The sequence below is a fragment of the Pelophylax lessonae genome, assembly GCF_965119305.1.
Source record: "Pelophylax lessonae genome assembly, chromosome: 2".
NCBI classification, from domain to species: Eukaryota; Metazoa; Chordata; class Amphibia; order Anura; family Ranidae; genus Pelophylax; species Pelophylax lessonae.
Genome location: NC_138769.1, coordinates 706,047,607 through 706,061,834, shown reverse-complemented (window position 1 = coordinate 706,061,834; position 14,228 = coordinate 706,047,607). Strand labels below are relative to the sequence as shown.

Genomic DNA, 14,228 nt, shown 5'->3' with positions numbered 1-14,228 from the left:
TCTAACATTCATAAGAAGAATCTGCCTATTAGAATACATAAACAATGAAATATTTATCCAAGCAATTTGGTCCAGAGAAAAGGAACAGAATTAATCTGCGACAGATCAGATTGGTCACAACAACTGCTTTTGGGTTAAAGGAATGTTATAAAGGGCAGGCTATTCATTTTACCATAACCGCCCAGTATCACATTGAGGAGACAGCCTCACTTAATAAAATGCAAAGTCACATGCTCTGGATTTTTTATTGAGTAAGAAAACCTGGCCAGTGGTTGTACCTATTTATATAACATTAGTTGGCTGATTGTCGCACACATTCGTGCAGACTGGATGAGTTTTCCCTGTATTTTCTCTGATCCTCAGCACCATCTAGTGGCCAAAATGCTGTAAATCATCTCATTGAGGCAGAAAACCAGGTGAAGATAAAGTTGTCTAACTGCGCTAACTGGATAAAATGATAAGCTGCTAGCACATCAACTGACATGTGTATTGTGTAACTCAAAAACTACAAAAAAGTGCAGCGCTAAACAAAATAATGACAAATATATGTATCAACATACAAGTATGAGAGCAGAAAAAGTTCATAAGGTGAGTGCCAAGTGTATAAAAAGGAACATAAACATCCAAGCTCCTAGGTGACGGTGAAACAACTCCCCACACCAAAGAAGACAATGAATTCGCTCACCGGAGGGTATGGACCCAAATTACCCTATAGGGGAGCTATAGGCAGCTTCCTATGACTAGGTCTGTTGAGATGAAACGCGTCAGTAACGTCAGAATTGCCATCTAATCTGCATTCCCTGATTTTGTCTATTGGATGCTTGTAAGTGTATCGCTTTCTTTTAAAATTAAAATTTAAACAGTTTACCCTAGGTCAGTCTTGTCTGGTTTTCCATGCATAACCGTGAGAGCTTTCCTGGCATCCTTTATGAGACTGTCTGACCACCTATGAATTATCGGGTGTTCCAGCTACCTTTGGGGATTTCCAGCAATACCAGCTCGTATGACCTATTTACTTTAGGGTAATTTGGGTCCATACCCTCCGGCGTGCGCATTCATTGTCTTCTTTGGTGTGGGGAGTTGTTTCACCGTTCACCTAGGAGCTTGGATGTTTATGTTCCTTTTTTACACTTGGGACTCACCTTATGAACTTTTTCTATTCTCATACTTATATGTTGGTACATATATTTGTCATTATTTTGTTTAGTGCTGCACTTTTTTGTATTTTTTATTTCAGAAAACCATTCTGTATTTTGGCCACTAGATGGAGCCAATGATCATAGTAATTAACCTATTACAGAAAACATAGGGAATATTTGTCCAGACTTCAATAATGTGTGTGACATTTGTCCAACAAATAAATTGACCCCTAATTGTGTAGACACTGGCGTCCCATGAGACCCTGGGGGTTCAGAATACTCTGCGTGATCGCGTTGCTTACAAAGACTTTAACAGCTGTACGTAGCTACACAGGCTATCAACATTTTAAGTCTAACCTTAATTGTGTTAGGCGGGCCTTGCCTGTATGAAATGGGCGGCCTTGGGCTCTTAGGCAGGCGCTCTGATCTTAAAGTATAACAAAATATAGGCAAAACTTTTTTTTTTTTTAGTATTGGATAGAGTGGAGAGGGATTAGAACCCCTGTCTTTATTGCTGGCTGTGCCCCGTAATAAATGAAAGTGAAAGTAAAAGAAAATCCCAAATTTTGGGTTGTCTCCAGAAAAGTAATATAGAGGAAATGCTCCAATGGGGACAATCGTTTTTGAAACCCCAAGGGATTCCCCTAATTTACAGGGATTTTCTCTCCTTTCTCCTTTTGGCTATGGGACTGGAGGTGAAGGGAAATCTCCAAAATGGGACACAAATGGTGAAAACAAAATCCCTTCCTTGTCCTATCCAAAATTAAAAAAAAAAAAAAAAAAAGTTTTGCCTATAGTTCTACTTTAAAAACAACATTGATGTACAATTTGGGTGCTCTGCATTTTTATCAGACTACAGGAAACCAAAAGAGAAGGAAGTCTCTAACCAAAAACAGGATGTTTATATGCACTTTAAAATCCTTTTCTCTGTATTTATTGAAAGACATGTGCTTTGGATCACATATGTCAAGCGCAAGGCCCGCGGGCCAAATCCTGCCCACCAGTCCATTTAATGTGGCATTTGCACCTCTCCTGCACCTCCCTTATCTCCACCCCCACCTTGTCTCAAAAGTCGGCAGCAGAGAGGAGGACAGAACTCCTCTGCCAGATCCTGAAGCTGACTCCAGCCTCTGGTCCTCCTCCAGATCCTGAACTTTCTGCTTCCCAGCTTTTCTCCATCTTATTCTCAGCAGTAGCACAAGGTAAGGGGGTGCACTGGGATGTAAGGAAGGGCTGGGGTGCTTTGGACATCTAGTCTTACAGATACAACCGGCCCTTTGAAGGCAACCATAAACGCTGATTTAGCCCACACGTTTGACGTCTCTGCTTTAGATCATCGCCTTCTCCAGTAGGTGGCACTATACCCAGCAGGTGAGGATCCAAAGCAGAGCTGTCTCCCCAATGAACTAAAGAGAAAATTGTTTTTTTTGTACTTATCATAAAACCCTTTTCTGTGCATTCACTGCAGGATGCCCAGAGGTGTGATGGATGGTAAAAAAAAAAAAACTTTGGCGGCTGTAGATCATCAAGGGGAAATCGTAAGTGTAAAGAGATATAGGAGGGCGCAAACACCTAGTGCATTACCAAAACCACTTATTAAAACCATAAGCCAAACACACACTCACAGACATGAGATAAAGAATGATAAATTTGCTCGTGGGGTGATGTCATTGGAACACAAAAATGTAGGTTTTTAGGGCGATGTGTTTCGGGGGACGTGCCCCCTTCCTCAGAGCCAACACTTTAGGTCTGAGAAAGGGGGCACGTCCCCCGAAACACGTCAACCTAACAACCTTCATTTGTGTGGTCAGGTGACATCACCCTATGGCAGGATATGAAAGGTATCTTGCTTTCTTTATTTCATGTTTGCGAGTTTGTTTTTAATTTATGGTGTTAATAAAAGTGGTTTTAGTAATGCACTAGGTGTTTGCACCCTCCTATGCGCCTTTACATTTATTCTGCTGAGATTTCCCAGTCTGAGGAGGGCTGAAGCATTACGATTTGTAAGACCTTCAGATGTGTTACGGTCCAAGCGCTGGAGTGATCAGTTTTGGAGGGGACAATCCTACTCAACACCCACCACAAGAGAGGCAAGTAGAAAAGCCGGTCTCCTGCCAGCATGCTGTAGAGAAGAAGGTTTCTGTGTGGAAGCAGTAGTCTCTCTGCAGAGATTCAACACACACCCTACTCAGTCAGACCTTTAGAACGGTCAAGCTCATGCTCTATGCAGATTGGAGTGTTCATGCTCTGACTCAGGAGACATGATGGATCTCTGCAGAGGGACCACTGCTTCTGCACAAACACCAAGGGTCCTTCTATACAGTATGCTTGTAGGGGGAACAGGCTTTTCTACTCAGCATGGTGCTGCTTTTTAACGAAAGACTTTGAAAACCTTTTGTATTGATGAACCTGAAATGTTTTTAGGCAACGGAAACTGAAAGTCCAGTTGGGCTTTAAACTATCATCAGCGTCACCCAGAAGTCCACAGAAAATATAATTCGATGTTTCGATCTAACACTATTCTAAAGGGGGATATAAAACTTCTAGCAATATAATCTTAACATAATTATTTGTTAATGGTGATAAATTCTTCCTATAGTAGATACAATTCTAAATATAATTACTTGAATAGACCTGAATGAACAAGGACACAAGATATGGCCGCAAAGGACACAAGATATGGCCGCATAGTCACTGATTTTACCATCACTGACTGCGATTCCCTGTAAGTAGATTTGTTTTGGCTTTGTAAAGCACACAGACTGCATGCATCCGGCTGGATATTTTTACCATATGGCCATAAAGGATAATCGGTGAATAAGGAGGACATGAGCAGATGCACCAAAGTGTCCATTGTCTTTAAAGAAGCTCAACTGTCCAACAATCCTTGGTCTTCCAAAGGCACCCATTGCGGAGAGGTCTATCTGGCGGTTTTGGCATGTGGCGGTTAGATACCAGTGAGGGTGTTGCAGGTGAACAGGACCAGCTGGACGGAGCCAGAGACCTGAGGATTGGACTTGTTACTCTTGTCCTGGAGGGGGAGGCTATGTTGGGACTGCTGATTGTTGGCTTCTGCGGAGAGGACCACCTGACCCATGAATTCATCCTTCACTATGTTGTGATTCCAGACCTGGGAAGAACAAAGGGATGGGAACAGTAAAAAAACAAAACCAAACGATGAAAAACACCAAGGGTAGGTCACTTATTACCCATCACTCCCTTCTACCACACAGGATGGTGCTTGTGATTGGTTGCTCAGGAATCCAACTCTATATTTAGGAGACTGGGAAAATGTCCTCACGTCGCGATGGCTCAAAAGCTTGACTTGTGAGTTTCATAGGGGGGGTTTCTCTCTACAATTTTAGGTCACCATATACAGAACAAGGAAAGGCATGTTTAAAGAGACCCTGTCACCAACCTAAAAAAATAGGGGTTAAAAGCACAGAAAAAAAAAATCAAGTAATTTAAATGCCTACTTGCAGTGTTTTTCTTTTCCATGAATGTTTTATTAACTTGCCATATGCCTTAGAACTATAAAAGCGGACTACTCCAAGATAGTCAAATCCAGAGAAGAATCAAATTCCTAACAGCGTTTCCCCCTCCAATGTAATAGCCCTCTCCTTTTCTGGGATTCTCTAATTACTGTCTGTACTGGTCCAGCTCCTCCACCCCTCTCCTCACTTACCCACATAACCAATTACGTAGTGCCAGAAGAAGTGCAAAGGGGAATACTATAAAGCAGCCATTCTTGGCAAGTGTTCCTTGGTAAGAAAAGAGTTCCTCCAATGGTTGCTAGGGGTTCTTTGAGCTCTGGCTGATTTACTTCCCATCTGGTGGCACTTGAATAGTTCTGGATCCAATGCCACTAGGCAGTGTGACACTAAAGACCTATTTATCTGTCTGTAAGAGGGACATTCTTCTCACTGATCACCAATGTAAGGGACATTCTTCCCACTGATCACCAATGTAAGGGACATTCTTCTCACTGGTCACCAATGTAAGGGACATTCTTCCCACTGATCACCAATGTAAGGGACATTCTTCCCACTGATCACCAATGTAACTGACATTCTTCTCACTGATCACCAATGTAAGGGACATTCTCCCCACTGATCACCAATGTAAGGGACATTCTTCTCATTGATCACCAATGTAAGGAGCATTCTTCCCACTGATAACCAATGTAGGGAGCATTCTTCCCACTGATCACCAATGTAAGGAGCATTCTTCCCACTGATCACCAATGTAGGGAGCATTCTTCCCACTGATCACCAATGTAAGGAGCATTCTTCCCACTGATCACCAATGTAAGGAACATTCTTCCCACTGATCACCAATGTAGGGAGCATTCTTCCCACTGATCACCAATGTAAGGGACATTCTTCCCACTGATCACCAATGTAAGGAGCATTCTTCCCACTGATCACCAATGTAGGGAGCATTCTTCCCACTGATCACCAATGTAGGGAGCATTCTTCCCACTGATCACCAATGTAAGGGACATTCTTCCCACTGATCACCAATGTAAGGAGCATTCTTCCCACTGATCACCAATGTAGGGAGCATTCTTCCCACTGACCACCAATGTAAGAGACATTCTTCCCACTGATCACCAATGTAAGGAGCATTCTTCCCACTGATCACCAATGTAAGGGACATTCTTCCCACTGATCACCAATGTAAGGGACATTCTTCCCACTGACCACCAATGTAAGAGACATTCTTCCCACTGATCACCAATGTAAGAGACATTCTTCTCATTGATCACCAATGTAAGGAGCATTCTTCCCACTGACCTTCCCTTCACCCCACTACATAACCTTTAATATAGTTGCAGGGGAGGAGTAAAAGGTAATACTACTATAAAATGTCACTTAGGTGAGGCTGACCGCATCTATCATATCCAAGATGGTGACAACCATCAGCGGTCTCAGGGTGTTTTGGATATCACAATGGAGGCCTTTACACGTAGATAACAAATAAAATACTTTCAATGTAAAAATAATATTTTGGGAAGACTTTTGTTGAAAAGCATCATCCAACAACAGGGTCTCTTTAAACTTCTAGTGGGGCCACCACTTGCATGACAGTTCTGTACCCTTAAAAGAGAATTGTATTTCCATACTGTTACAGGATATCTGTCCAGGACTCTGGTCCACGGAAAGTCACACAGCCACCATCGCATAGTCTCTTGGCAGGTCCCATACCTCTCCTATTTAGTCCTATGGAGGCGCAGTATTATAGGACACAACAGAAAATCCCTCCACAGGACCAACCTGAAACTAAAACTTTCCACGCATGCAAAAAAAATTTAGGACAAGCCAGGAGAGTTTATTGTAGCAGCCGTTGGAATCCAAGGAGTATGGACAGGTGAGGCTTTTTTTTTTTTTTTTTTTGGGAGGGGGGAGTTGAGGGGGCTAAATTAACCACTTGCCGACCGCCGCACGACTATCTACGTGGGCGGTCAGCCCCTCACAGGCAAAGTGACGTAGGTCTACGTCGCTCGCCTGTGAGGGTTTAGGGAGCGAGCGCGCGCCGCCGGAGGCGCGCTCCCGCTCCCGCGTGGTCACGGACCCCCCCGCGCGCGTGACCGGCGGACCCGATCGCCGCCGGCCACTCTGCGATCGGCGGGGGAGAGGGAGATAGTCAGGCAGCTTGTGTAAACAAGCTGCCTGTCATTCTCCTCTCTGTATGAGAGCTGATCACATGGATCTACTATGTAGATCCATTGATCACTCTGCATACAGTTGAAGCCACAGCCAATCACAGTTAGAATCACGCCCCTAGGGACACACACAGCCCCTCCCTCTCAAATAAAGTTAACCCCTTCACTACCAGTGCATTTTTACAGTAACAGTGCATATGTATAGCACTGATTACTGTAGAAATGTCACTGGTAACCCCAAAAGTGTCAAAAATGTCAGTCAAGGGTCCGATCTGTCCGCCGCAATGTCGCAGTACCGCAAAAAAAAAATCGCAGATCGCCGCCATTACGCGTTAAAAAAAAAAACAACAAAAATGACAAAAATCTTTCCCTTTGTTAGTAAACGCAATAACTTTTGCGCAAACCAATCAAAATACGCTTTTTGCGATTTTTTTTACCAAACATAGGTAGCATAAAACAAATTGGCCGAAAATATTAAAAAATTTTGATTTTTACATTTTTTTTTGGGGGAATTTCATATAAAAAAAAGGGAAAAATATTGCTATTTTTGCAAAATTTACGCTCTTTTTTTGTTTATAGCGCGTGATCAAAAAATCGCACAGGTGATCAAATACCACCAAAAGAAAGCTCTGTTTGTGGGAAAAAAAGGACGCCAAATTCGTTTCGGTACAGCGTCGCACGACCGCGCAATTGTCCGTTAAAGTCACGCAGTGCCGAATCGCAAAATGCCCTCTGGTCGTTTAGCAGCCAAATCCTCCGGGGCTTAAGTGGTTAAAGTACATCTAAACCTAAAAGATGCACAGATGTAGAGGCTGCATTTTTTTTTTGCAAGCTTTTTTCATTTATTTTCAACCAGTGATCCTGCCAGTTACACTTCTAGTCCGAGGAGCAGCGTTGTCACCCGAGGCTGACCTCAAAAACATCCGTGTGTTTTTCTGAGTACAGTAGCAGTTAAGATACCAATAAATTGATCACAAACAGTGCATAAATAATTGGTACACATTAATCAGCTGATCTTTACCTGAACAATAATCGGCTGTCCAGGTTTCTTCCGGAAGAACAAGCCTTTGACATCAAATTTGGGATCCAGGCTGTCCTTTACGACTGGAGACTGGATTTTGTGTCCTTCGCAGCTAATGATGACATAGGGATCAGCGCCTTAAAAAAAAAAAAAAAAAAATATAGTACATTAATTTCTGCCAGCTCCAAGAATTAATAATCATTTAGTTCTCTATATTAAAAGCACAAAAGTAAAAAAAAAAAAAAAAAACCAAACATATGCCTTTTTCCTGTTTAACCAATGAACAATGTGTTGTATTGCTACCACTGTAGATTGATTTAAATATTTATAGTGCAGCCCAACAAAGCCAGGACCTGAGATCACTTCCGGTTTACCCGATGTTGTCGGTGCCATTTAAAAAAAAAAAAAATTCAAAACCCAGATCTTGGTGTTTTGAATGCTTTTAAGAGCAGATTAGAGATTTGGGGTCTTATAGAACCCAGATCTCTCCATAAAGAGTACCATAAAGTACTCTCCATAAAGAGTTGTGACAGCAATAAAAAGTAATAAAAAAAATTAAAGCACCAATGTAATAAAAAAAAAAAAAAAAATGTGCATCAGTCCAACACACACGCAATCAGCAATAGTCCCACACATGTGAAGTATCACCGCAAACGTCAGACCATGGGCAGTAACTCTAACACTAGACCTCCTGTGTAAATCTAAAGTGGTAACCTGCTAAGGCTTTTAAAGTGTCACCTATGGCTAGTAATATTTAGGTCACTTGTCCCTGTCGCTCAGGCGTGCACAATTTTAACCACTTGCTGACCGCCGCACGACTATTTACTGCGGCACTCAGCCCCTACTGGGCAAAACGACGTAGGGCTACGTCGCTCGCCCCCGAGCCTGTAGGGGGCGAGCGCACACCGCCAGAGGCGCGCTCCCGCCCCCGCTCGTTCACCAACATCCCCGCGCGAGTGACCAGCGGCTCCGATGTCCGCCGGTCACTCGCGATCTCCCGCTGGAGAGGGAGAAAGGCAGACGGCTGATGTAAACAAAGCCGCCTGTCATTCTCCCTGGTGTAACTGCAGAGATCATAATATCCTGCTATGTAAGATCGTATGTCTCTGTGGTTACATCACTAGCCATGCCCCCCCCCCCCCCCACAGTTAGAATCATGCCCCTAGGGATACATTTAACCCCTTGATCACAAATAAAGTTAACCCCTTCCCTGCCAGTGTAATTTTTACAGTTACAGTGCATATTTATAGCACTGATTACTGTAGTAATATCACTGGTACCCCCAAAAGTGTCAAAAACGTCAGTCAAGGGTCCGATCTGTCCGCAGCAATGTCGCAGTCCCACAAAAAAAAAAAAAAAACGCAGATCGCCGCCATTACTAGTAAAAAAGAAAAACAATAAAAATGACATAAATCTTTCCCATAGTTAGTAAACGCAATAACTTTTGCGCAAACCAATCAAAATACGCTTATTGTGATTTTTTTTACCAAACATATGTAGCAGAAAACAAGTTGGCCTAAAATATTAAAAAATTTTGATTTTTCATTTTTTTGGGGGAATTGCATATAAAAAAAATGTGAAAAATATTGTTAGTTTTTCAAAAGTGTCGCTTTTTTTTTTTTGTTTATAGCGCTAAAAGTAAAAATCGCACAGGTGATCAAATACCACCAAAAGAAAGCTCTGTTTTTGGGGAAAAAAAAAGGACGTCAATTTCATTTGGGTACAGCGTTGCATAACCGCGCAATGGTCCGTTAAATTCACGCAGTGCCGAATCTCAAAATAGGTCCTGGTCTTTCAGCAGCCAAATCCTCCGGGGCTTAAGTGGTTAAAGCGTGACATGTTTTTTATCTATTTAGTCTGCGTAACATGATCTTATAATTTACAAAAAAATTGGGTTATATATTGTGTTTTTTTTGCATTAAAATCCAAAAAAAAGTGTATTTTTTCCCCAAAATATTGCATTTGAAATAAATAGTTGTGCAAATACCATGTGACATTAAAAAAAAAAAAAATAGCAAAAATAACCAATTTATTCTCTAGGGCCTCTGCTTTATGGTTTGGGGGTTCTAAATAATTTTCTAGTAAAAAATACTGATTATATTTAAAAACATATCAAGTGCCAGAAAAGGCCTGGTCTGGAAATGGTTACTTTAACACGCTGTCAGTGATCAGTGTAGAAAGCGCTGCTGAAAGCAGAATTCCTGGTTATTATGGTTCTGCATCATATACATACATTATGGTTGTACGTCATATACATATCAGCAATGAAAAGGCACCTGTAATTTAAAGTTTTTTTTATTTTTTTATATTGCATAGAGTAAAGAAAGGTTAGCAATCCAATCAGGTTTTATTTCGGTCTGTGTCCCTGAAGGGGAGAGTAACTCTCTTTATGTGCTCTGTCTTACCTAGGTAGAAAGTGATGGGAAATCCAAAATGTTATACGTAGTTGTCACCACCAAAGCAATAGGTAAGGGAGATCTCTTCCCATTAGGACATTTGTACCAGTGCGACATAGTGGGGAATTCCACCCATCAAGGCATTTTTATTTTTGCATAACTCCTCCCAAGAGCAAACCCACTGGTTTCAACAGGGCTGCAGGCTCTTGAGGAGTACTGAGGCAGGGCCCCTCCCACCAGCCATAATCTGCCTGCACTGCATAGAGAAGCACACATACCTAGTGATGACATCAGGGGGCACTCTATGTCTAGAGGAAAATAGATTTCGTCTCCAAATACGGAAAGGTTTCTTCTCCGTAAGAGCTGTGAAAATGTGGAATAGACTCCCTCCAGAGGTGGTTCTGGCCAGCTCAGTAGATTGCTTTAAAAAAGGTCTGGATTCTTTCCTAGGTGTATATAATATAACTGGGTAATAATATTGTTTTAGGTAAAGTTGATCCAGGGAACATCCAATTGCCTCTCGGAGGATCAGGAAGGAATTTTTTTTTTCCCTGCTGTAGCAAATTGGATCATGCTTTGCTGGGGTTTTTCGCCTTTCTCTGGATCAACTGCGGGTATAGGATTGTGTATATGGGATTGTATGGTTGGGTTTTCAATACTGTTTTTTTTTTTAGTTTTTTATTGGTTGAGCCAGATGGACTTGTGTCTTTTTTCAACCTGACTAACTATGTAACTATGTAATATAAGGAATGTAATGAAAAAGGAAAGGCTTTAAAAGAAAAGCTCATTGGCATGTCGATGGAGGGGAGAGGGAGAAACCAGGGAAAGCAAAATCAAAATCAAATGAAAAGTAATCTTTAGGAAGGATAATGTTATACAACCATCTTATTACCTCCTTCAGAGTCTTGATGTTTGAGTCCTGCAGCGCTGACCACGTGCACCTGAGACACCACTTGGGGGTACCCGCACATCCCTGACCAGCATGTCTTTGGTGGCTCATCTACCGTCAGCTCACTAAACAGAGGAACAATCACACGTTTAACAATGTAATGATCAGAGCAGTGTTTTACTTTTCAGAGGTGCAATCCGTTATTTCGTACATAATGTTTTTCTTTATACCAACCTGCGTCAGTTAAATCACTGACATTTTTATTCTTATGTCTGTATGATATCCATACAGTGCGATATATTTGAGAGGCAAAAAGTAGTAATAGAAACCAGACTATAGCTCAACCACCATATATGAAAAAATATTTGTTGTATCCCTGAAGTAACTAGTGTACGTGTAAGAGATCCAGCAGACTTCTAGACACTTGCAAAAATATGCAATAAAATAATTCTTTTTTTAGAATACCTAAAAAGAAAGGGGGATACCTTGTATCCTTGCCAACATCCATATTTATTGATACACGGAAAGCACTCCCTCCATTTAAATGGGACTTTTTACACAAGTTTGATAGTATAAAAAAATTACAAAATATTTTTATTATTGTAATTTACATGTAATAAAATTGTTTAAAAATATAAATTCCAGTATGTCAATACAAAATATTAAAATAGTGAACGCAGTAGAAGAATGGCTGTAATGCAAAAACACTTGATTTGCATAGGGGCTCTGTATGAGTACCCTACGTGTTTCAGAGACATGGGCTCCTTCCTCAGGGGTAACAGTACAATATAAGCTGTACTAAGATTAAAAATACATCTTTTAGATCATACAGAACAGGAGAGAGGGAGAACAGGAGAGAGGGAGAACGGGAGAGAGGTAGAACGGGAGAGAGGGAGAACGGGAGAGAGGGAGAACGGGAGAGAGGGAGAACGGGAGAGAGGGAGAACGGGAGAGAGGGAGAACGGGAGAGAGGGGGAACGGGAGGGAGAACAGGAGAGAGGGAGAGAGAGGGAGAACAGGAGAGAGGGAGAACAGGAGAGAGGGAGAACAGGAGAGAGGGAGAACAGGAGAGAGGGAGAACAGGAGAGAGGGAGAACAGGAGAGAGGGAGAACAGGAGAGAGGGAGAACAGGAGAGAGGGAGAGGGGGGGAGAGAGAGGGAGAACAGGAGAGAGGGAGAGGGGGGGAGAGAGAGGGAGAACAGGAGAGAGGGAGAGGGGGGGAGAGAGAGGGAGAACAGGAGAGAGGGAGAGGGGGGGAGAGAGAGGGAGAACAGGAGAGAGGGAGAGGGGGGGGAGAGAGAGGGAGAACAAGAGAGAGGGAGAGGGGGGGGAGAGAGAGGGAGAACAAGAGAGAGGGAGAGGGGGGGGAGAGAGAGGGAGAACAAGAGAGAGGGAGAGGGGGGGGAGAGAGAGGGAGAACAAGAGAGAGGGAGAGGGGGGGGAGAGAGAGGGAGAACAAGAGAGAGGGAGAGGGGGGGGAGAGAGAGGGAGAACAAGAGAGAGGGAGAGAGGGAGAGAGGGAGAACGGGAGAGAGGGAGAGAGGGAGAACGGGAGAGAGGGAGAACAGGAGAGAGGGAGAGAGGGAGAACAGGAGAGAGGGAGAGAGGGAGAACAGGAGAGAGGGAGAGAGGGAGAACAGGAGAGAGGGAGAACAGGAGAGAGGGAGAACAGGAGAGAGGGAGAACAGGAGAGAGGGAGAACAGGAGAGAGGGAGAACAGGAGAGAGGGAGAACGGGAGAGAGGGGGAGAGAGAGGGAGAACAGGAGAGAGGGAGAGAGAGAGGGAGAACAGGAGAGAGGGGGAGAGAGAGGGAGAACAGGAGAGAGGGGGAGAGAGAGGGAGAACAGGAGAGAGGGGGAGAGAGAGGGAGAACAGGAGAGAGGGGGAGAGAGAACAGGAGAGAGGGAGAACGGGAGAGAGGGAGAACGGGAGAGAGGGAGAGAGGGAGAACAGGAGAGAGGGAGAGAGAGGGAGAACAGGAGAGAGGGAGAGAGAGGGAGAACAGGAGAGAGGGGGAGAGAGAGTGAGAACAGGAGAGAGGGAGAGAGAGGGAGAACAGGAGAGAGGGAGAGAGAGGGAGAACAGGAGAGAGGGAGAGAGAGGGAGAACAGGAGAGAGGGAGAGAGAGGGAGAACAGGAGAGAGGGAGAACAGGAGAGAGGGAGAACAGGAGAGAGGGAGAACAGGAGAGAGGGAGAACAGGAGAGAGGGAGAGGGGGGGAGAGAGAGGGAGAACAGGAGAGAGGGAGAGAGGGAGAGAGGGAGAGAGGGAGAGAGGGAGAGAGGGAGAGAGGGAGAGAGGGAGAACAGGAGAGAGGGAGAACAGGAGAGAGGGAGAACAGGAGAGAGGGAGAACAGGAGAGAGGGAGAACGGGAGAGAGGGAGAACGGGAGAGAGGGAGAACGGGAGAGAGGGAGAACGGGAGAGAGGGAGAACGGGAGAGAGGGAGAACGGGAGAGAGGGAGAACAGGAGAGAGGGAGAACAGGAGAGAGGGAGAACAGGAGAGAGGGAGAGAGGGAGAGAGGGGGAGAGGGAGGGAGAACAGGAGAGAGGGAGAGAGAGGGAGAACAGGAGAGAGGGGAGAGAGAGGGAGAACAGGAGAGAGGGAGAGAGGGAGAACAGGAGAGAGGGAGAGAGAGGGAGAACAGGAGAGAGGGAGAGAGAGGGAGAACAGGAGAGAGGGAGAACAGGAGAGAGGGAGAGGGGGAGAGAGAGGGAGAACAGGAGAGAAGGAGAGAGGGAGAGAGGGAGAGAGGGAGAACAGGAGAGAGGGAGAACAGGAGAGAGGGAGAACGGGAGAGAGGGAGAACAGGAGAGAGGGAGAACAGGAGAGAGGGAGAACGGGAGAGAGGGAGAACAGGAGAGAGGGAGAACAGGAGAGAGGGAGAACGGGAGAGAGGGAGAACGGGAGAGAGGGAGAACGGGAGAGAGGGAGAACAGGAGAGAGGGAGAACAGGAGAGAGGGAGAACAGGAGAGAGGGAGAGAGGGAGAGAGGGGGAGAGGGAGGGAGGGGGAGAGGGAGGGAGAACAGGAGAGAGGGAGAGAGAGGGAGAACAGGAGAGAGGGGGAGAGAGAGGGAGAACAGGAGAGAGGGAGAGAGGGAGAACAGGAGAGA

General features: G+C 44.4%; 1 protein-coding gene across 1 annotated transcript in view; it reads right to left on the bottom strand.

Moving 5' to 3' along the window:
- Positions 1-3,813: 3,813 nt before the first annotated feature.
- Positions 3,814-14,228, bottom strand: part of CAPN5 (calpain 5) — a 192,280-nt gene continuing 181,865 nt past the window's right edge. Inside the window, exons 11-13 of the mRNA XM_082245916.1 lie at positions 11,114-11,235; positions 7,826-7,962; positions 3,814-4,269 (exon numbers count right to left, since the gene is read on the bottom strand). Coding sequence (XP_082102042.1) covers positions 4,087-4,269; positions 7,826-7,962; positions 11,114-11,235 — 442 coding nt within the window. The 3' untranslated portion in view covers positions 3,814-4,086. The remainder of the gene's footprint in view (positions 4,270-7,825; positions 7,963-11,113; positions 11,236-14,228) is intronic.